Source organism: Lethenteron reissneri, chromosome 36, assembly GCF_015708825.2.
Source record: "Lethenteron reissneri isolate LAM-NWPU_2019-01 chromosome 36, ASM1570882v1, whole genome shotgun sequence".
Classification (NCBI taxonomy): Eukaryota; Metazoa; Chordata; class Hyperoartia; order Petromyzontiformes; family Petromyzontidae; genus Lethenteron; species Lethenteron reissneri.
Genome location: NC_083814.1, coordinates 12,071,738 through 12,095,273, shown reverse-complemented (window position 1 = coordinate 12,095,273; position 23,536 = coordinate 12,071,738). Strand labels below are relative to the sequence as shown.

The 23,536-nt window shown below is 54.3% G+C and overlaps 2 protein-coding genes across 4 annotated transcripts; both read right to left on the bottom strand.

The window, feature by feature from the left end:
• Positions 1–1,714: 1,714 nt before the first annotated feature.
• Positions 1,715–7,650, bottom strand: B3GALT6 (beta-1,3-galactosyltransferase 6). 2 transcript variants are annotated; one of them, XM_061566155.1, is made up of 3 exons: positions 7,431–7,650; positions 6,548–7,232; positions 1,715–5,796 (listed from the first exon to the last, which is right to left on the bottom strand). In XM_061566155.1, the coding sequence occupies exons 2-3, from the start codon at positions 7,127–7,129 to the stop codon at positions 5,278–5,280; spliced, it is 1,101 nt and encodes a 366-aa protein (XP_061422139.1). In that variant the 5' UTR covers positions 7,130–7,232; positions 7,431–7,650; the 3' UTR covers positions 1,715–5,277. The 2 variants fall into 2 exon arrangements, with proteins under 2 accessions (XP_061422139.1, XP_061422140.1); XM_061566156.1 differs by having other exon boundaries at positions 6,548–7,195.
• A 2,539-nt stretch (positions 7,651–10,189) lies between these two features.
• On the bottom strand, positions 10,190–23,229 carry LOC133351048 (adipolin-like). Of its 2 annotated transcripts, none has more exons than XM_061565934.1 (8): positions 22,601–23,229; positions 21,787–21,891; positions 18,543–18,663; positions 16,600–16,871; positions 15,683–15,791; positions 15,071–15,164; positions 12,743–12,815; positions 10,190–12,080 (listed from the first exon to the last, which is right to left on the bottom strand). In XM_061565934.1, exons 1-8 carry the CDS (start codon positions 22,871–22,873, stop codon positions 11,982–11,984), a joined length of 1,146 nt encoding a protein of 381 aa, XP_061421918.1. In that variant the 5' UTR covers positions 22,874–23,229; the 3' UTR covers positions 10,190–11,981. The 2 variants fall into 2 exon arrangements, with proteins under 2 accessions (XP_061421918.1, XP_061421919.1); XM_061565935.1 differs by having other exon boundaries at positions 21,787–21,888.
• Between the last annotated feature and the right edge of the window lie 307 nt (positions 23,230–23,536).

Sequence of the window (23,536 nt, the reverse complement as noted above, 5' to 3'; positions counted from 1 at the left end):
AGCCAGAGCGCAATGAATGGGGGCTCTCGGACAGCACTAACTCTGTGCGAATACTCTGCTGGTTCACGCTTGGAACGCCTGGTGAAAGAGCTTATTGTTGCCCCCAGCAGCTCACTGGGCCCTTCGCTGCTGAGGTTAAATAACATCTATGCCTCGATGAGTGAGAGTATTATATAGCTCAATGAATTGGATTTTTAAAAAAATGTTTTTACTGGAGGAATCCTTTGAGCCATAAAGCTCGTTTGTCACAAAAGTCTAGTATTCTTGGTTCTTTCGGTAAAGTCACGTAGAAGGGAAATAATAAAATAATAAAAATACTAATTTCCACGACGTTTCGATTGCAACACAAGCAATCATCATCACGTGTGAAAACCACAGCCAGAATTTTTTCAAAAACCACAGCAAGAATTTTTTTTTTAATTTCAGCAAGAAATTTTTCCAACATTTGTAAAAAAATTCTTGCTGTGGTTTTCACACCTGATGATGATTGCTTGTGTTGCAATCGAAACGTCGCGAAAAAAAATGTTTTATTTTTCTTATTAAGAACCAAGAATATGAATCTCTGCAGTCACGAAAGCTTTAAGAAACCGCGCTTTGTCAATCCTTTGCTTGATGACTCTCCACGCCATGTTGAGCATGGGGGTTGTTTAACCATACTTCACCACGCTGGTCAGTGCTCTATTACTGAAGGTAGGTGGTGGACAAGGACTGACAGCTTCAGATACCACTCGCCGCTGATGTTCGCCGTGGCTAAGAATTTAACTCACGTTGCAGGGGATCATAGTGCATTACGCTAACCAATGCGCCACCGCTCCACTGCCACACTAGGAATGGGTGCCCTCCTTCCATCACTGGGGTTAGTACTGGTCGGAACCTCCTGGTTACACCAGCCCACAGGGGATTATTGTGTCCGTCCGTCCATCGTGCATCCAACAATGGGAGGGATGGGGCCGGGTGGAGAGGGGTGGGGAGGGGCTGGGTGGAAAGGGGAGGGTGGGGAGAGGCTGGGTGGGGAGGGTGGGGCTGGGTGGGATGCTGGGTGGGGGGTGGGAAGGGTGGGGCTGGGTGGGGAGGGGCTGGTCACCCCGTGGTGTCCTTATAAAACTCAACGTTTAACCTACTCACGCCGGCTTGTGCCCGCCCTCACAGTCGGCCATATTTGCGGAATACACCACGCCGTCGTTGACCCTGGCCATTGACCGAGCAACCCAACGTTCCTACCAGCTCCCTCCGCAGGAATGTTTAGATGTGTCTACGCCAGCTGCGATGCCCGCTCTGTCTGCGCCACATGACTCGGGTCAATACAACCCACCGTGTCTGAACCACGTGGGGCTCAATGCTGCCAATGTTGTATCCAACAGCCTCCTTCAGAAAGGCCCACTCTCAAGTCTGTAAATGACGATAAATACCCATCACGACGGAATAATAACATCTTGGGTCAGCTGACTGCATCAGATGACTCGCTCAGTTTGTACCCAATGGTGTCTAAATCAGGCGACTGGCTGAGTGATACCTGCTGTGGCCGAACTCGCTACTGCCCGCTGCACGTCCAACACCCACGATACCTGCCGGTTCAGCACAACCTAAGTGGGTCATTGAGTGAGTGCGGGAGTGTATGTTCAAGTGAGTGCGTGAGTGAAATGGGCTTAGTAATGCCCACTGTTCGCACAACCCTCCCTGGGTCTCATCTGCTCAGCGAAGGCAGGAGACGGAGACCGTTCCATCCAGCGTTATTTTATTTTATGATAAAACGACGAGAGACACTATGTAAACCTGTCAGATCCTGACGCCGACATCTTCACACTCGTCCACGCAGCTTTACACGAGCACTGCGGAATGATTGCACATCATATGGAACAATCGGAGCGAGGAGTTTAAAACGAATCTCTCCCACGTGTCCACGGGCTGCGCCCGCGCGTTGCTCGGCGTGATGTCCGACGTTTCGCTCCCCGCACCGGGAGTTTCTTCAGGAACTTAATTCGGTTCACTTACTCGCTCGATCCCATCCATTCAACCATTCCCGCATTCAACCACTCCATCAATCCATTTATCCAGTCACTTCATCAAGCCCCCTCCTCTTTAACTCACCCAACCGCTCAATTGCTCCATCAATCCCTCACTAACGCACCTAACAAACTCAATCACGCACCCACGACGCTCTCGCACTCACTCGGCGAATTCGGCTACTGAAGAAACTCCCGGCACGTGGAGGGAGACCGTCAGACGTTGTCCGCGGGCGGAAGACACGCACGGCACAACGCGGAAGGCACACCGGAGAGCCCTGCACAGCAGCAGCACAACCGCGACGCACGCACGTGGTTACCTTGAGACACATCACGCGGAAATACTGGATGGCGTCACAAGTGGGTGGGGGTGTTGTACGTGGGGGGGTTGCCGAGTTATCAATCTTCACGAAACGATAAAAATGTTTCACGTTACAGTGACTACCGGGAAATCAGTTTCCCAAAAACGTTGCAATGAATTGTATTTAGCGTTTGTAATGTGTTTTTTTGCTTTGCTTCTAGTAAGAAGATATTTAAATTTAAATTTCTTTAAGTACAGGTCACTCAACACGTGCCCGACTTAACTCCTCTAACGACTTTACAACATCTACCCCCAGTTACAACCTCTTCACCATAATTTTACGTTTCATATGGCACTTTCAATTTCATGTTTTTATGGAGCGTTGAAATGTTCACACGTATGGCGCTTTGTAATTATCTATTAGAAGCACCGGATATGAGAACATAAATACTGTCGTTTTTATTACATCTAATGCTGATGCACAAATAATTATACAAATTACAACAATGACCAGGTCATAATGTAACCGACCCAGGCGTACAATTTCTCCAGTAAACAATTTGTCAAAGCGCCACTTTAACCGTTGATAAATATTAATTATTTAGAACTATAATAAAATGTCAGGAAATGTTAAGTATTTAACAATACAGTGAAGATAATCACTACCTCGCAATATTTTGCACGCAAAAAAACAGGCGGTACAATTATCGCGTATCTATTCTCGCAAGATGTATCGTAGTCGTGTCCGTATCGCCATAATCTAACAGCTGCAACGCTCGCCTTAAATTCTACCACTGGTAGACTGCAGTAGGGTCCTACGTGAAGAGTAGTAGCCACAGCCATAGTGAGAGGCACACTGGATGTGGTGTGCCGGGCGCAGAGGTATTTTCCAAGTCGTTGACCTAGACCAGGGGTCGGCAACCAAAATAACAAGAAGAGCCATTTCTTTCCAATTCGGTACAAAATTCAGTATTTCAAGAGCCGCAATGCATCTATACGTACATATCGTCAAGAAGCAGCCTGTAAAGAGCCGCATGCGGCTCCGGAGCCGTAGGTTACCGACCCCTGACCTAGACAGACCCATTTGAAATTAAGCTCCAGTTGAAATGTCTTTAAATTTGCCGTCAATACTGGTCACTGGTATCCATTCTGGCCTGAAAAACCCCACGACTTTAGCGTGCACACTACAAAGAGAAAGGCCCCCCTTTTGCCATACAGACTGCCGTGACAAGTGCTGTTTGTGAGCGCCTATTAAGGCATAACGAGAGGGTGGTGTGGCCAACACCATGACGCCTGTCTGTCAACCCAGTGGTGATATTTACACGATGCACCAGGTACATTTAAGGTTAAGTCGACCTAAGGGAGGCCCAGGACTGGTTCAGATATCACTCACAACTGATGTTAGCCGTGGCTGGCAATCAAACTCGGATCACCGGGTTCACAGTGCAGTGCACGAAACACTACGCCATTGCTGCCTACAACTCGTGGATACACACACACCGAATCACCTTACACAAGACAAAGCATGGGGTTTGCAGAGTACAGTACAGCACACATTACCACCTCCGATGACGAGATTCCCTGTGAGAATGTCAAGTTACAGGTTAAACGGTCACACATTGACACAAATATGCTCTTTCAATCGGCCCATCCAAGCCGATGGCCACTTAGGGGACAAGGTGGTCTCCCACCGGCTACTTACCATGCCGAGCTGGCATCAGGAGAACACATCCGGGGCCAAAGCAGGGACATGGGCGGGGCTTACAGACTCGTCCACTGCGCGTGTGATGTCGGCAGCACGGCTCGGGCATCCTCAGTGGAAAAAAAAACATCCCGGCGCCACACCGGCCTGGCTTGGCACAGCCCCAGGACGGCACGGTTATGCCAGTGCAAAAGAAGTAACAACCCTCACCTCGCATGTGGGGCATGAAGCCATCCAAGCTCTAGGGCGGTGACACAACAATAAAGCCACGCTCGTCCATGTGTGTTCTCCCACGTGTGGTCTGGAAATATGGGGGGGGGGGAGGGGGCCTGTGGGATGTGGGGGGCCCTCTGGTGATCCAGGCTAATACTGTCTAGACGAGAAGGGACTGACAATGGGCCCCGTGTTTCTCAAAGTCTCCAAGAGCAGGTAACTTGAGGCCGAGGTTCCCCAAATGCCGACGCTCTGTAAAATGGCTTTATTTATACAAAAAAAGCCTCAATAAGTGTCGAAACTTTGTCAAGGGTGTTTGACTACATCGGAATGTGTGGAAAATTTCCACATTAAATTAGGAATCCGGAGAAACCGGAAAAAAAAACCCATCGCGCATACGAGGGAATAGTAACACTTAAAGTTCTGCACAGATGGGTTCTTGAGTCCACTCGCTGCGTTACTGCCTCACGGAGACCTTTCAGGTCTTGAGGTTTTCACAAATCTGCGTGGTCAGCGCATTTAGACAGGGGCGTAAAAGCTTTCGATTCCCGCGGGCCGAATTGGACTTTCAAATACCATTAGCGGTCAACTGCACGTTAACACACGCAAGCAACCTCGGCGTTATGCACCATCACAAAAATACCGTTTGTGTCGACCGAGTATACTAGGCCCTCACAGCGACAGGAGCAAAAAACGCGGGTTGTTGTTGCCAGGACGAACATATTCCCCTCCGGCACCCGATTAGTGTGGCTAAGACTCTCGCAGTGACGGAAAACCATGAACAACTTCTCGTATTTCCGCGTTGCAGCGCGCCGTTCGGCACGACGTCCGACGTTTCGCTCCACATGCCGGCCGCTTCTCCGGGAACGGAGCTGACACCTTGCCGAACAACACGCGCCAAAAACCCCGAAACGACACCGTAGAGCTGCTCGACGGCACAACTTCTAAAAGCGACGCAGCCGTACGAAATGAAACCACGGCCCATGCGACATCGAAGTCCCGTAGTCGGGGACGAGGTTGGGGGGGGGGGTCCTCCCCCACGCCCCTCACCCCTCCCGCTAGGGTATCCCCTCTCGGCGCTGGCAGCACTGCGAGGGTGGCACGGCCCAGTCGTAGATGTAAGAGAGGCGCGTGCGGAACTCGCGCTTGCACAGGCGTCCATGCCTCCGCAGGCTCTGCTGCTTCTCCAGCATGTCCTCCGTGCTCTGCTTGTGCGTCACCAGGTACTGCTCGCTGCAGCCCCGCGAGCGGAATTCCGTGTCGAAGCGCGGGTCGTGGACCCTGCGCAGGTCCACGGGCGCCAGCCAGGCGCCCAGCGCCGCGTCCTCACTGCGGAAGAGCTTGAGCATCGGCGCGTTGTCCCGCACGTAGCGCACGAGGTCTGCCGACAGCACGTAGCCGCCGCCGAGCGCGTACGGAAGGTAGTGGTCGCACAGCACCCAGTCGCTCTCCTTCCAGCGGCCGGAGCCCTTGACGCGCGCGCGGCCGTTGAAGAAGCCCCAGTAGAGGCGGCGCGCGTCCTGGCGACGCAGCTCCGGCACGAGCGCGTCGAGGCGCACGAACGAGTCGTCGTCCACCTGGGGGAGGAGGAGGACGGGCAGACGCGGGGCGAGTGGAGGGGGGGAGACGTCCGCGTGGGTCATAAAAGCGAAGCCTGTCGACAAAAACTAAAATCTCCGCGGCAAAAGCCACCGGTCCCAACCGCATCCACGCCACACTCCGACCCTCGCTGCCCCTCACACCGAGGGAGTGACCCGATAGTGACCGCGACTCGTAAAGGGTCCAGACGTGTCCTGCATTAGTGCAGTGCGGAGTAGTGTGCTGCACCGGTGCGATGAAGAGCATTGCGAACATGTCCACCACTAGTGAAGTGTCAACAAGTCGAGCATTGCACCGGCGCGTGCAACCATGAGCGAAGTTGAGTGGGATCAGTAAGATAATTGTTTGTTTACCCTTCTATCTGGCAACAAAACTGACACCTTTTTTACAAGGAGTCATGCTTGCATAGACCACAATACCTGCAGTCATAATGCAAACAAAAAACACAACTCTGATAATGTATGCACTGTCCTTGTCCCCGTGCGCCGTTGCAGAGTTATGTTTTTTGTTTGCATTATGACTGCAGGTATTGTGGTCTATGCAAACATGACTCCTTGTCAAAAAAAAAAGTTGTCAGTTTTGTTGCCAGATAAAAGGGTAAAAAAACAATCATCATATTTTTTACTGGAAAATGAGGTTCCAATGTTGGGATCAGTAAGTCACGCACCGTGGCGTGGAGGGGGGTGGTGGTCACGGGAAGTGACCCACGGTTCACTCTCTATCTCTCACCTTGAGCACAAACTCGAAGTCGGCGTTCTGCCCCAGCCACGCCATCATGTGCAGCAGCTTCCGCGTCAGGTTCTCGTACGAGTCGCGCAGCTCGGGCAGCAGCAGCAGGTCGCCGTGTCGCTCCTGCTCCTCGGCCAGTCCGCGCGCCTCCACGGCGCTCAGGCCGTGCGTGCCCACGGCGAAGCGCGCCATCACATCGCCACCACCACCACCACCTCCTCCGTGCTCCGCCAGCCACGTGCTGCGGATAATATCGCGGCGCTCCGTGTAGCGAGGCCCCGTCATGACCAGCACGGCGAGGAAGGCCGAAACCCGCGGCTGCGACTGAGGCAGCGGCGCCTGAAGATGCGGCGCCGACTCGCCGCGGGACTTGCCGCAGCCGCCGCCGCCGTCGTCATCTCCTCCGGCCCCGGCGTGGCGAGGCTCGCGCGCCGAGGCCCCATCGTGTCCCCCCGGGGCCGGGGCGCACGGCTTCAGGTAGAAGGAGACGGCGGCGAGGGCGATGAGGCAGATGGCGCAGAGCGTGGCGCAGCGGGGTCGCGGCAGCTTCCCGCGGCGCGGCAGCAGCAGCGAGAGGGGCATGGCCCCCTCTGCCTCCCCAACACTCGTCTCACCGTGGCGGCTCCCTCGCCCGTGACCCCTTGCCTGCTGTAGCGCGGGAGGACGACCCCCAAAGGGTGACCCCCTGCACGGCACGGGAAGGGGACCACGCGTGAAGGCCCCCGGGCATCAGCGCGCCCCCCACACGGGACGAGCGCGCGGAGCCAAACTGCGCCTGGGTAGAGGCCTGGGCTTGGGTGCAGCTGCTAAGGTCACAGGTCCGAGCCTTGGGTTACGCACCCCGTGTCTGAGCCGAGGTTCCCAGAGTCCCTGCCCTGGTTACCTGGGGTCCTGGGGTCCCTGTTCTCGGGGTCTCAAGTCCCCGTCATGGAGGCCTGCGTCCGTCTCCTCGGGTCCACTTCTTCCCTGCAGTCCTGGCTCCTTTGTCTTGGGGTCCTGAGTCCCCTGGCCTGGTCCCCTCTCCCGGGGTCCCGAGTCCCGTGACCTGGTCCCCTCTCCCGGGTTCCCGGTCCCCGTGCGCCGCTGCGTGGCTCCACGCTGCCCGTACACGAATCGGGTGACGTCGGCGCTACGGGCGCCCGCGAGGCCGCGGTGAGAACCGCGATTTGTAAATCCGCTCTCGGGCAGCGGTGTGCGACTTTTGCCATCCAGAACAGGCGGTGCACCCACAGCTGTCAACCCATACAGTGAGGGAAATAAGTATAACCCGTAAAAACAAAGTTTTTCACTCTAAATCCTTTATATGCGTGGCGGCTAGAGTCCTCTCGTCCTCTGGCTTGAGATGGCTGCCACCTATGGGTCAGATGATTGTCTGCCAGCATTAAGCAATTGGTAATTAAATATTTAAATTGTTTTCCCTAAACAGTGTAAAATTTTGGAAAATTTTTTTCACAAACATTAATTGTCTCGCACAACGAGTCTGTGTGCAAAATGTCAGCTCGATTGGATCACGGGAAGTGGGTTAAAAAAACGACCGCAAGATTTGCACGGTCATAAGCAAGCACGCACGCAAGCAAGCGAACTTAATATAAAGGATTTAATAAAGGATTTAAAAAATATTTGATCCCCTGCTGATTTTGTACGTTTGACTACACTACTATACCGTACCTGTCAACCCATACTGTTTAAGCGGTATTCTTGTACAAGGAAATTGCATTTCCAGGTCCATACGACGTACAGCCGTTTCAATACGGGCAAAACATGTTTTTGTGTCTGTGTTTCTCCCTTGTGATGATGGGACTTTGTACGTTGAACTTTGAGATTCATAAAGGCACGGGGTTGACCAATACGGTCTGAATTGGTCTGTAATAAGATGGGCACTGATAAGGGCTTGACAGGCATGCGATCCACAAAGACGAAGGGGACATCGAGGCGATTACACGACTGCCCTGCTCCTAGCTCGCTTGTCTGAGCTTGACTAACCAGCAGCTGTACGAGAGAAGAAGATTGTCTCCCCTAATCCCCGGGTCCTTGAGGTCCCCCATTCGCGGCTTCTTGCCTTGGCCACCTCCACACGGCTCCTCTTCACCACACCGCGTCTCGCTACCTCTGCTCCTCCTCCTCTGGTTTGGGTGCTGATGCAGATGCAGAGCACCAAGCTACAATGTCGCATTCAGGTGGTCAAGTCAGATAAACAGTGGTGAGATGTTAACTCCCTCGCCTGGTGTACAGGAGGTTGTGGGTTCGATCCCGATCCCGACCCTAACGCCTGTTGTGTATTTGGAGCCCGCGTGTCTCTCTCCCCGTGGCTGCGTGGATTTTTCTCCGAGGCCTCCAGTTTTTCCTTCCACATTTAGAATCAATGTCACGCGTTTAGAGTATTTGGCTGCTATACATTTCCACACGATGATAAGGGGGCAGTCCATAAATGACGTCACGCGATTTTGGAGGATTTTTGACCCCCACCCCTTCGTCACACGACGTCACAAAAAGTCTGACCCCCCTCAAATATGCTGCACTCTGATGTTGTGGGAGAAAACATTTATTAAAAAGTCGAATTAATTAAGTAGAACGTGTGTTGTCTATATGTATTTATAAAGTTGCGCATTTTGATTTGACGTCAATTTCTCCAACCCCCCCCCACCCTCGTCACACATCGTCACAAATGTCTCACACCCCCCCCCCCAGGTGCGTGACGTCATTTAGGGATGGCCCCTAAGCCACTTCGTTGAGATTTAATTTGTGGGTCAGGTCGCTTCTAAAAAGAGCTGTATAGCTCAGTGGGCCTTGCCTGGTGAAATACACTTTTTTTTTGTCGTTTAACCACGTTAGGAGCAGTGGAGTGTATTGGTGATGCCTTCTTCATATTTATGGATTGGGCCTTTGCGTCGCACACTGCAGAGTTTGTAATTTTCCATTTGTGCATCAGGTATCCGCATCTACTGCCATGGTTTGTGTGGATGCGGTTTATGTTGGACCATGACCTTCATGGACGATCAAACCCAGGGATAATTCTGCGTTGGGTCTTTGACAAGGTGTTTGCGAGTTCTTTTGAACTCCATTCAGCTCTCCAAGCTTCATCTGGATTTAATTCGCATTGTTTAAGGTTAAGCACATGGGTCCAAAAGGGGCTTGGGGTGACTTCAAGCGATGACGAGGGACGTCGTTGAGGTCCTGGTGAATGGGACGGTCACTGTTTTCTGGATTCGCAGGACTTCCCGGGACGAGGTTTGTGTCAGCACGGGCGACCAGGGCGTCGGGGTCGACTTGAGGGTGCCAGTGATGCACCCGAATTGCCACGTGCAATTGGACGTCAACAAGTCGAGTGAGACTACTGTTGGGCCATGTTCGGCGAGGGTACAACACAAGCGCCACGGTCTCGCCAATGACAACAGCACGTCGCCCCACGCCTCGTGCTGTGTAACAATTGGGACGGCCTGCAACCAGGTGGTCGGTGATGGGACTTGGGAGCGGTCCTGTGGGATATCAGGTGCCCACTTTGCAACAAATTGTGGGGATCTGGCAGAAGGAAGGCGGCGATGGCGATGTGTGGCGACAGCAGCAGCTATACCCCCCCAACCCCAGCACCACGCATTGACCAATCACGCGGAAGTATAGATACCAATTTAATTAATCACGTGTAACATCCACTCGCATCATTCATCAAAGTTCACATGACCCACGCTAAGAACAGATTTACATCAAAAACACAATAGAATAGGCAGTAAGGTCATCGATATTAATTATAAACAATAATATTAACACAAATAATAACCGTCATTTAAAACAAAAGAGAGGGCAGCGGTGAGCCGGACTGTGCCGAGTACCCGCCGACCCCGAGTTCGATTCCCGGCCACGGCCAGCGTAAGCGGCGAGCGATATCGGCACCCGCGTCCGTTTCCCGTCTTCACCGACCCACGCACGTGGCCCAGCGTGGTGAAGTATGGTCGAAAGACGACACCCACACCACCATCCATTATCCCTCACGCCACGGCGGCGAGATTTGAATTACCTCGCCTGGTATACAGAAGGTCGTGGGTTCGATCTCGACCCTGACGCCTGCTGTATATTTCGAGTTGGCGTGTGTCGCTCTCTCTCTCTTTCCCGTGGTCGCGTGGATTTTCCTCCGGGTCTTCCCTTCAAATTTAAAATCAACATCACACGTTCAGAGTATTTGGCTGCTATAAGGTTCAACTTCGTTGACCTATCGTTTGTGGCGAGATCACTTCTGAAAAAGAGCTATATAGTTCATTGTGGGCCTTACCTGGTAAAATAAAAAGTTCGTTGCCCCTAGCACTAACCCTACCTCTATCCCTAACATTTCAAGTAACCCCTAGCACTAACCTTACCTAACACTTAAAGTAACCCCTAGCACCAACTCTACCTCTATCCCTAACCCAAACTATTTTCACATGCGGCTCAACTAAGGCAATCATCTCTCCAGGATCGATACAATTAGTACCACTTTGTGGGAAGTCAACAATTGCAATTATATGGCTAACTGGTCCCCGTCATGGGAATGTGGAATTTCCACCACTTGGGGTCATCAAAAATTGACGAGCACTGCTACATTGTTGGTTCTAAACAGGCAGACTGTTGATTTATCATCACGTGTAAATAACTGTGTGCGTACCTAGCATGGCACAAGCACCGTGGTGACGCCACCGTCACACAGTGCTGCGTGTGCGACCAACGGGTGGAGCGGTGGCGCAGTGGTTAGCGCACCGCACTGTGAACCCAGGGACTAGAGTTCGCCTCCCTTCTGACTAAAAATGAGGTGCAAGTGATATCATAATCAGTCCTGGGCCTAACCTAGGTCGACTCAACCTTATACGAGTAGCTGCTGCAGTGCATACAAATCAGCAAAGTGGGCCAGGCATGGTGCTGTCCACCCAGCGTGCGCCATGCCAGCCATAATAGGCACTCGCTAACAGGACGTGTGTCTCATCTCGGAGGCGAAATGTGAAATTGTTCTCTCTGTGAAATGACTGGTACCAGCGGTGTCAAGATCGGCCTCCATGGAGGAGGCTCGTGAAGGACGCTGCTGGGCAGTTGGAGGCAGTCGCCCTCCAACAGCAGCGGAGGGCAGGGGAGCGACGCTCACAACAACGAGCGGAGCGCCGGGCGGATAAAACGCGGCGAGGTGGCACAGTGGGGGGCACAGCTGGTGCATCTGCCAGTCGCTTCAGTCAGTCAACCCATGGCTCCTGTCCGGTGACCGGCTGGTAGGCCTTTGACACTTTGCGCGAGAGTCTCAAAGTGCACCTAGCCTGGCACAAACGGTGGTGACGTCACCGCCACTTAACAGCGAACGTTGGTTAGTTGTTGCTCATGTGTTTTCGCCATCGTTGCCACCCCCCTTCCGTGGTGATGGTGGTGGTGGGGGGTGAGGGCGAGGAGGTGGTGCGGAGATCGTGGTGAGCCCGACTCGTCGTCACACACCCATCAGCACGCCGCCGAAACTGGATTCGTTGCGCACAGTGATCTCGCTGCCAAAGCCGTTCTCTACCAAGACGGTCACCTGCTGCCCAGCCTGCACACACACAGACACAAAGATCCCCCGTATAGTCTCAATACACTTTTGGGGCAAGTGCTGTTATAGCATGCACTGATTGAGGTCAGAATGGTGCACGAAGGAGTGGTGGTGGTGGTGGTCAACACCACACCTGGCCGACTTTGTCTCCCCGGAGATAGAGGTTTCCACACTGTACCAGGTAGCTACTCAATTTTTGGTTGTGTCGACTTTGGGGAGGCCTTGTATCGGATCAGATATTCATCACGGATTTTAAACTACTTTTGATTTGTGCGGCAAACCAGTCACCCATCTCTTACCGTAGTTTTTCCTGCGGTTATTAGTAACGCTAAACGACTTTAACAACCCTAAAATGCACACACGGATTACAGAGCAGGGTGTGTGGATATGTGGAATGTGTCCGATTTTCAGATTAATCCACATTTATTAGAGTTTATCTGGAAATGTGACATGAGAGGAAGTGGCCACCCCCACCAAGAGTGGAGGATGGCTGATGCTGCTCCTGCCAGATGTTTGGCAAGTCCAGCAACCTGCATATCAATGGTGCTGAATGGCACGAGAGAATTTCAATGCCCTGCTGCTTTGTAGGCAAGGGACCCCCCCCCCTAGTGGCAGCTGTCTCTGTGCAGCACAAGGTAGGGGAGCCGAGCGTCTGGAGGCACCTGGAGCTGCAGGAGGCCGCTGGCGAACATGGAGAGAGCGCGACCCTCCATCCCCGCACGCCCCTCCAGGGAGCTGCAAAGACAAAGATCACCCATGTAGCCTTTAACAGACGGTTGGGGCAAGTGCCGTCAGCAAGCACCTACGAAGAGACCTGCAATATTACTCTCATCACCATCATTATTATTACTGCCACCACCACTATCACCACCACATCCATAACCACCACGTATCATCATCACCACGACCACCACCATCAAAGACAAATATCCCCCAATTAGCTTGAACAGACTGTTAGGGCAAGTGCTGTTCGTGAGCACCTATGAATATGAGCAAGGCACACGAGATGGTGGGTGAGTGGCCAACACCATGCACGGCCGCCTTGGGCTCCCCACACCGCACCAGGTACTCATTTAAGGCCGAGTCGACCTAGGGGAGGCTCAGAACCGGCACAGATATAATCGTCACTGGTGTTGGCCGTGAGCGGGAATGGAGCGCTGGTTGGCGGGTTTCGTAGCGCAGCGCACTCACCGCTACACTCCCGCCATAACCCTCACCATCAGCTCCTCACTCACCCCCCTACCCCACAAACTCACCCCCAGGATACGTTTGGGGGGGGGGGGGCGGCGTCTGTCTGAAGAGGAGGGAGGTTGGTTTGTTTTTGTTCACTTGCGGATTTGTTTATCGACTTGTTTTGTTTTGACAAAATCTCATCTTCAAAGGCTCGGAGAGGGAGGGTGGCATTTATTTATATACATGCGTGTATATAAATATGTGTACATTTATTTATTTGTTTTACCCGATTAACTCGATGTTAGAGAGAGAGAGAGCGAGCGATTTCCTGCCCAAACGGAGCATCGCGGGCTGGCGGCCGTGCCGGTGGTGCTCATCAGCTGCTTACAGCCCCCGCAGAGACGGCGGTAGGAACCCCGCATTCACAACTTCATGAATTAGCCGCGACAGGTGAAGGAGGGTGCACGACACAACAACATTTGCCTTGCACAGTGATCCGACCCAAAAAAGAAAAAAGTGAATCTTAACATTTTTAGACGAAAGCCCCACACGTTGTTCAAGCGTCGCGAAAGGAGCTACAACTCTTCGGCAAGCGGCAGGGAATGCGTTCAGTGAGGTTCTTCACAGTGACCTGGAGACCTGCGGGCCCGCGGCGGTCGTGTGCACGGGTAAATTTTTACGCGTCCGTCGGAGAAAAGCCTCCCGGACGCTGGGCCGTGAGCGACGTTTCGCTTAGCCGGACTTGGGTCAACCCACGGCATTCAGAGGGCTGTGCGGTGAAGCAGACGGCTTTCGGGACTGCGCCTCTCAGACCGTTCCAAAGCGAGTGGCGTCAATCTAAACTAAATTATTATTTTCATTTCACCAGGTAAGGCCCCACGGAGCAGTATATAGCTCTCTTTCAGAAGTGACCTGGCCACAAATGATAGCCCAATGAAACGGCTTATCATGTGGAAGTGTATAGTGGCAAAAAACTCTAAACTCGTGTTCAAACCGACGGCGTTTCCGCCCGTGGAACGTCTCCCGATCGCAAAGTGTGCTCGCCGTGGGGTGTAGGCCTCGGCAAGGTAAGGTAAAAACAACGAGCCTCCCTTGACCCTACCTTTTACCTTACCACAATACAATCACTCTACCCTACCTTTTACCCTTTAGCAAGGTTAAAGGTCAAAAGCAACGAGTCTACCTTTACCCTACCTTTTACCCTTACCCCATACAAGCTACTCGCTTACAGTGTAATTACTGGGGTACTACACATGAACAAGGTTTATAACAGGTAAATGCGAGGTAGAACGCTTTATTCATATAGAATACTCTCGATTATTCCAATTTTAAATGGAGGCCACGGACTGCGCCACGGAGCTTTTAGCGAGCGGTAAACAGGGTATTTGCCGGGTAATACTTCGCGCTACCTTGACCCTACCGGGTAACACTTCACGCTACCTTTACCCTACCCTCTACCTTACCCCTTGGCATGTCGACACCTTTACCCTTTTACCCGGTAAAAAGGGTAAATGACCTTACCTTGCCGAGGCATAAGTGGGGTGTACAAGGGCTCCTTCGTCCGATTCTGCTCTGCACTCGCGTCAATGACCTCGGGGAATACGGAGCTTCGTTTGCTCACCCATCGGGTTCTGCCACCTGCGATTGGCACGGTTGGCTACGTACGGTGCGAAAGAAGTGCAACAGCATTTTGGTTCCACGTCGTTTCAACATCTCCAGGTTGACCCCAGTGACCTCGTTAAACCCCCATTCCCCTTGCTTGGACTCCCGTGAACTTTGTGGGGTCGTGTATACAGGTCAGGGGTCATTTCCCTCACCTGTGCTGGGGGCAGAGGGCGTCAACGCAGACGAGGACACGCGCGACCTCACGACCCCGTGAACTTCGACCCTTATTCTTCCCCTCCGTCCGCTCTGTGGGGAGGGGGGAAGGGGGAGCAGGTGAGTGAGGTGGGTGAGGTATGGAGGCTCCAGGGGGGCAGGTGTGTGTATAGAGTAGGGGATGTGCTCCCGATTATTTCACCTTCATCCGTTGAAACAGAAACGTGAAAACTAGGACGAGAAGCGAAATTTCATTCGAATTAAAACAAAATAATTATAAGCGATTTGAGGCGCAAATTTGCATGAACGATGAGGCAATATAAAATAAAGAAATTAATTAGTTCTTATTGTTCAGTGATAGGGTGCGGGTCACGTGCGTATGTGACGGTTGGGGTGGGTCTGTGTGGAGGGGGTGGGGGGGCTGTGTGAAGAGGGTGGGGGGGGGGTGGAGGGGGTGGGGGGGTCTGAGTAGAGGGGGTGGGGGGGGGGGTTGTGCGGAGGGGGTGGGGGGGCTGTGTATAGGGGGTGGGGGGGCTGTGTATAGGGGGTGGGGGGGGGCTGAGTGGAGGGGGTGGGTGGGGGGGCTGAGTGTAAGGATGGTGGCTCGTTACCGAGGTGGACGTGAGCCGCTAACTGGTAGATGCCGGCGACGGGAGCCGTGAATCGTCCCCTCGTCAGATCCATGCCTGCCCCTCGCACAAACGCACCCTGACTTACTGGCTGCACGCACAGACACACAAACGACACGCGGCGGACACAGACGTGAATTAATCCTCTCCAGGACCTGTCTCGGCGCACCGAGGGTGAGAGGGTGTGTGTAGGTCACCGAGGGTGAGAGGTGTGTGTAGGTCACCGAGGGTGAGAGGGTGTGTGCAGGTCACCGAGGGTGAGAGGGTGTGTGCAGGTCACCGAGGGTGAGAGAGGTGTGTGCAGGTCACCGAGGGAGAGAGGTGTGTGTAGGTCACCGAGGGTGAGAGGGTGTGTGCAGGTCACCGAGTAGAGGGTCTGTGCAGGTCACCGAGGGTGAGAGGGTGTGTGTAGGTCACCGAGTAGAGGGTGTGTGTAGGTCACCGAGGGTGAGAGGTGTGTGTAGGTCACCGAGGGTGAGAGGGTGTGTGCAGGTCACCGAGGGTGAGAGGGTGTGTGTAGGTCACCGAAGGAGAGAGGGTGGGTGTAGGTCACCGAGGGTGAGAGGGTCAGTGTAGGTCACCGAGGGTGAGAGGGTGTGTGTAGGTCACCGAGGGTGAGAGGTGTGTGTAGGTCACCGAGGGTGAGAGGTGTGTGTAGGTCACCGAGGGTGAGAGGGTGTGTGTAGGTCACCGAAGGAGAGAGGGTGGGTGTAGGTCACCGAGGGTGAGAGGTGCCCGCCTCGATGCTCTTTGGGAGTCATTTGATCAGGGAATCTTTTCGACGTTGACCAAGTACGAGAGATATGGAGAGCGACGAGGTGAAGCGACCAGGTTGAGTAATGTGGAGGAGGGATGAGGTGGAGCGATGCGGAGGAGCGACGGGGCGGTCTCTCCCTCACCGTGTGGAACCCGTGCAGCTGCTTGGCCGACCTCTTCCTCACGCTCAGCGCCGCGCTCAGCTTGCAGTGAAACGCCTCCTGCAGCAGCAGCGGCGGGGGGGGCGACGACGGAGGGGCGCCGGGCCCCCTGGCACGTGGCAGGGGGGCCCTCGCCTCTCCGAGGAGAGGGAGGAGGTCGGGCCCCCCTCTGTGCGGGGGTCCCAGCGAGGGGAGGGGCTGGCACTCGGGGCAGCTCTCGCGGAGGAGGAGTGACGCTCGCCGTCGCGCCGCGTCTAGGGGTCACGGGGGTCGCAAAGGGGTCACGGGAGGTCAAAGGAGGGTCTAAGGGGTTTTACTGCTATAACGCTGTGGGCTCTCATGATATTGTTTTCTCCGAGACCAAAGTGCTCTGCAAGCCGTCTGGCTACCATCAAAGATTTGTTCACGAAGCCATCCAGATATATAAACATAGACATAACTTCAACCGAGAGGACGGATACAAATTGAGCAATCATTGGAAAAATGTTATTAACCAAGTAAAATTTAACAGTTCAAAGTTGTTACATCTTATTTACCGGATACTGGTCTATTTTACCGAGTTAATTACATCCTCAGCGTTCAGCAGTGTGGCTATTTTGTTGTGAGTGCCACCATCCGTTTTGGCGGCAATCGTTGAAGATGCTTGGCCCCCCCCCCCCGCGCACCTACAGCCCCGCCCACTTCCCCCCCCCCCACCCTGCCCAGTATAAACCCCTTGACTCGGGCTTCTCTCCCACTTCAGTAATATTTCTTGCTGTGGTTGTCACACCTGATGATGATTGCTTTTGTTGCAATCGAAACGTCGTGATTTAATTTATTTATTTTTACTTTTTTCTTTTCTTTTTTCTTTACCTACGTCACTTTACCAAAAGAACCAAAGAGTATGTCACAGAAAGCTCACGGAAGGGTCATACAAAGGAGATCAAGGGACACGGGCAGGGTCAAAGGTCACAGGAAGTTTGCAGAGAAGTCACGGAAAGGTCACACGGGAGGTCGCGAGTCGCGGGGAGGTTGCAGGGTCGTGCGTAGTCTGCGGTTGTCGTAGCGATTTATCGTGCGGTGCAAGAACCGCGATGATCGCAACGTCCGATTTCACGCTCGTTGCGGTAATATTTAAACTCCTGGAAAAATATTCGAGGAAATGACAAACTCATCAATAAAACGGCAATTAGCTTATCGTTTTTAATAATTTTCAGTTTGGCAATTCGTGATGGGGATGTGGAGGAGGGGTGCCGAGAGTGAGCTGGCCCAGAAGGAGACCAACGGAGACATCGCGAACGATGAAGAGCGATGAACGGAATTGATCGGAAGGAGAGAGAGCGAGGGCACAGCTGGGTTGGACGCGACCCGCGAGCGGCCGGGTTGACGATCAAGGACGCGATGGGAAAAGAACGGACGTGGTGAGGGAGAGATGGAAGCCCGAGGATTCGGTCGCTCGAGGAGCTGAAGGAAGGGTGGGCGCTGATGGAAATAAACAAAAAATATTTTAGATTTTTTACTAAACGGAACTATTCTTGTTGTATTTTACCAGGTAAGGCCCACTGAGCTATGTAGCTCTTTTTCAGAAGCAACCTGGTCACAAATGAGAGCTCAACGAAGTGGCTTATCATCACGTGGAACTTTATAGCAGCCAGTTAAAAGCGTGATGTTGATTCTAGATGTGGAGGGAAAAACCGGAGAACCTGAATAAAAATCTATGGGACCACTTGGAGAGAGACACGCAAACTCCAAATATAAAGGCATCAGGATCGGGATCGAGCCCACATCCTCCTGCACACCAGGCGAGGTAGTTAACATCTCGCCAAATGAAGAGTGGAGGCCGGAGACGAAGGCTGCCCAGGGCCTCCGCTGCCGAGAGGCCGGGCGCTGGGGAGAAGCGATTGCGTCGCGAGCAAAGACTTCGCGGAGACTTCGCGTCCACTCACCTCTGATCAGTCCACCAAACTCCTTGAGCAGAGCTTCCTGGGTGATCGAGGGCCCCGGGAGCCCAGGGGGACCCGGGGGACCAGGAGGGCCACTGGGGCCTGGGGGTCCACGGGGACCCGCCTGGAGGAAGCAGAGGGAGCAATACATAATTTTAGATCTAATCGTCTTCACCGTCACTGTCATCACCACCATCATCATCATCACTGTCATTATCAGACATCGCCATGATCATCGTCATCATCATCTATTATATTATCACTAAATAATACCGCCATCATCAAATGTGGTCATCTTCATCACAACCATCATCAGACATCACCTTCATCAGAACCATCATCATCATCGAGTACTTTTTAAAGGTCGAAGGTCAAATGTTGACCCTGCTCAAATGAACGTGAGGCTGTGCAGTTGGCAGCCCAGAACCAGTGGTGGACATTCCACATTACTATGACAGGGACCAGTCTCCTTGTAGCAACACCATTGTCACTGACATTACCACATAACAAAACTACTCCAATCCCTCCCTGGACTATCCCCTCCCATCTAACTCTACTCCCCTCCACGCACTCTCCTACCTCTCCCCTCTCATCCCACTCTACTCCCCTCCACGCACCCTTCTACCTCTCCCCTCTCATCCCACTCTACTCCCCTCCACGCACTCTTTTGCCTCTCCCCTCTCATCTCATTCTACTCCCCTCCACGCACTCTCCTGCCTCTCCCCTCTCATCCCACTCTACTCCCCTCCACGCACTCTTTTGCCTCTCCCCTCTCATCTCATTCTACTCCCCTCCACGCACTCTCCTGCCTCTCCCCTCTCATCTCACTCTACTCCCCTCCACGCACTCTCCTACCTCTCCTCACTCATCTCACTCTACCCCCCTCCACGCACTCTCCTACCTCTCCCCACTCATCTCACTCTACTCACCCTCAACGCACTCTCCTACCTCTCCCCTCTCATCTCACTCTACTCCCCTCCACGCACTCTCCGACCTCTCATCTCACTCTACTCCCCTCCACGCACTCTCCTACCTCTCCTCACTCATCTCACTCTACCCCCCTCCACGCACTCTCCTACCTCTCCCCACTCATCTCACTCTACTCACCCTCCACGCACTCTCCTGCCTCTCCCCTCTCATCTCACTCTACTCCCCTCCACACACTCTCCGACCTCTCATCTCACTATACTCCCCTCCACGCACTCTCCTACCTCTCCCCTCTCATCTCACTCTACTCCCCTCCACGCACTCTCCTACCTCTCCTCACTCATCTCACTCTACCCCCCTCCACGCACTCTCCTACCTCTCCCCACTCATCTCACTCTACTCACCCTCCACGCACTCTCCTGCCTCTCCCCTCTCATCTCACTCTACTCCCCTCCACACACTCTCCGACCTCTCATCTCACTATACTCCCCTCCACGCACTCTCCTACCTCTCCCCTCTCATCTCACTCTACTCCCCTCCACGCACTCTCCTACCTCTCCCCTCTCATCTCACTCTACTCCCCTCCACGCACTCTCCTACCTCTCCCCACTCATCTCACTCTACTCACCCTCCACGCACTCTCCTACCTCTCCCCACTCATCTCACTCTACTCCCCTCCACACACTCTCCTACCTCTCCCCACTCATCTCACTCTACTCACCCTCCACGCACTCTCCTACCTCTCCCCTCTCATCTCACTCCACATAATATCAACTGCCCAAACCAAGAGTTTCTGTCGAAGTCCCCACTCAACATTGGCCCAATGGGATGTCGCTTCTTCTCCTCTGCTGCCCCCCAGGGCCCGAAATCTCTTTCCTTCAGACACCCGTGCTGCCGGCTCCCTGCTACAATTCGAGTTCTCCCTCGAGACCTTCCTCGCCGCCTCGGCCTGGCACTTCCTGTCTAGAAAATTAACGTTTTCTGTTCATGTGCACAGCGTCTTGAGATGCCATCACATGAATTATACCATCATCACTATCATCATTATTATTATTGCCATCACCACCGCCATCATCGTTACCATCACGATCGTTATTGCCATCACCACTGCCATCAAAAACAAAGATCCCCCGACTAGCCTTGACAGACTGTTGGGGCAAGTGCTGTTAACGAGAGCCTATGAAACCTCGCCTGACCGCCTTTGTCTCCCTAGTAGCGATGTTTACACACCGCACCAGGTACTCATTTGAGGCTGAGTCGACCTAGAGGAGGCCTAGAACCCATTCAGACAATAGTCACTGGTGTAAGTGGTGTTGGCTATGAGCGGGAATTGAACTCGGCTTGCCGGATCCGTAGCGCAGCGAGGTAACCGTTGCACTAGTCCAGTATCCTTCGCTAATTTTCGGAGGGGGTGGCCACTTTCGCCGATAAGACATCATCAGGGTGGCGAGGGCCGCCGCGCCATTTGCAACCATTGGGAGTTTGTAACAGCAACACGACGATGATGGGGCCGCACTAAAGGCCACCAGGGGCCGCTAGTGGCCTGCGGGCCGTGCAACGAAGAACGCTGCAGTACACACTCCACCACCAACTACACAACCATCGCCACCACCACCACCACCAACAACCGCAATTCGCCACTAAGTGGCAGTGACATCACCACGGCGCTCGTGCCAGGCTACGTGCACGTTGAGGCCACGTGAAGTGTCGAACGCCCGCCGGCAGGAGGTCACGAGCCAGCCCTAGGTTCCACGGGTCGACTGACTGAGATGACTGAGATGACTGGCCGATGCACCACCTATGCCCCCTATTGTGTCACTACCATCTCCACCACCACCGCCACCACCATCTACAACACTACTATCGCCACCACCACCATCTCCAACATCTCCAACATCTCCACCACCATCTACACCACCACCACCATCTCCACCACCATCTCCACCACCATCTCTACACCATCTCCACTATCTTCACCACCACCAACATCTTCTTCACCACCACCACCGCCACCACCACCGCCGCCACCACCATCTCCACCGCCACCACCACCGCCTCCATCCACCGCCGCCACCATCTCCACCACCGCCGCCACCACCACCGTCGCCACCACCGCCGCCACCATCTCTTCCACCACCACCGCCGCCACCATCTCCACCACCGCCGCCACCACCACCGTCGCCACCACCGCCGCCACCATCTCTTCCACCACCACCGCCGCCACCACCACCACCACCGCCGCCACCACCACCGTCGCCACCACCACCGCCACCACCACCGCCGCCACCACCATCTCCACCACCGCCCCCACCACCATCACCTGCGTCTTGCCCCTGCGCCGCCCCACCAGCTGCTGCTGCTGCTGCTTGACATGCTGCTCCGAGTGAGCGATGAAGTTCACCCAGCTCCCTCGCGGGTCCACCTTCTACGGGCAACACGGGGGGCGAGTGTGTGCGTGTGTGTGGTGTGGGTGGGGAGTGTGTGGTGTGTGTGTGGAGAGTGTGGTGTGGGTGTGTGGCGTGTGTGTGGTGTGGGTGGGGAGTGTGTGGTGTGGGTGGGGAGTGTGTTGTGTGTGTGGTGTGGGTGGAGAGTGTGTGGTGTGGGTGTGGTGAGTGTGGTGTGGGTGGGGAGTGTGTGGTGTGGGTGGTGTGCGTGTGTGGTGTGGGTGGGGAGTGTGTGGTGTGGGTGTGGTGAGTGTGGTGTGGGTGGGGAGTGTGTGGTGTGGGTGGGGAGTGTGTTGTGTGTGTGGCGTGGGTGGGGAGTGTGGTGTGTGTGGTGTGTGCGTGTGTGTGTGGTGTGTGTGTGTGGTGTGTGGGTATGGTGTGTGGATGTGGTGTGTGTGGTGTGTGTGTGTGGTGAGTGGTTTGTGTGGTGTGTGGTGTGTGTGTACGTGTGTGTGTGTGCGCGTGTGTATGTGTGTGTGAGTGTGGAGTGTTGAGTGTGGTGTAGTGAGAGAGGGATCAGCATCGTTCATGCAGGAGATTTCTCATGAAGTCCCAGAACTTCACCTTCCCATATTGCAGCTCAATCCACTCCACACTCTCTCTCTACTCTCCCCACTCTCTCTCTACTCTCCCCACTCTCTCTTTACTCTCCCCACTCTCTCTCTCTCTCTACTCTCCCCACACTCTCACCTCGGCGCTCCCCGTGCCGTTCCCCATCTCCGTCCTCTGCTGTAACGCTGCGAGGTCGCGACTCATCGCCGCCGCCGCCGCCGCCACCGTCCTGCTTCTCGTCCTCCCCCCTCTTCCACCTCCTCCGTCTCCTCTTCCACCTCCTCCGTCGCCCCTTCCACCTCGTCCACCTCCTCCACCCGCGGCTCCATCTCCCCGCGCGGCCTCACAGACCGCTGGCCACACCAGCGTGGCCAACAGCAGCAGCAGCAGGGGACCTCCTCTTGCCATCATTGTCCACACCTCATCCAGGGCGAGGGACGACGACGACTCTGGTCCACCTCGTCAGCTTCTCGTTTCGCCTCCTACAACCTCTCGTCCACCTGCTCAGCGCGCCATTCACCTCCGTCGGGGTCCTGTTTGCCTCGGGTTCCTTGGCCGTGATAAATCCACTCCGGGTCTTCCTCCTCCGCTCTCCCCCGCGCGGTGTGGGGGAGATGGGGGTGGTGGTGTTTGACGACCGGACACCGTCCGAGTCAATTGACTCGCGCGCGAATAAATTGTTGAATTAGTTAATCAAGCACGGAGGTGTGCGCTTGTGATCTTGTAGATGTAGCCTCCAAACGCAGCAAACGTCACTGCCAACATCACCGGGCTCTGAGTTGCAGCGGACCCGCCTCCTCTTTTAAACACGCGGAGTGAGCAACCACGGGTCCGCCTCCTCCTCCTCCTCCCACCTCACCCACAGCTGTCTTCCCCATCTACCTACCCACTCACCTACCTCACTCAGCCACCCACCCACTCACCTACCTCACTCAGCCACCCACCCACACACTCACCCACCTCACTCAGCTACCCACCTACCCACTCACCTACCTCACTCAGCCACCCACTCACCTACCTCACTCAGCCACCCACCCACACACTCACCCACCTCACTCAGCTACCCACCTACCC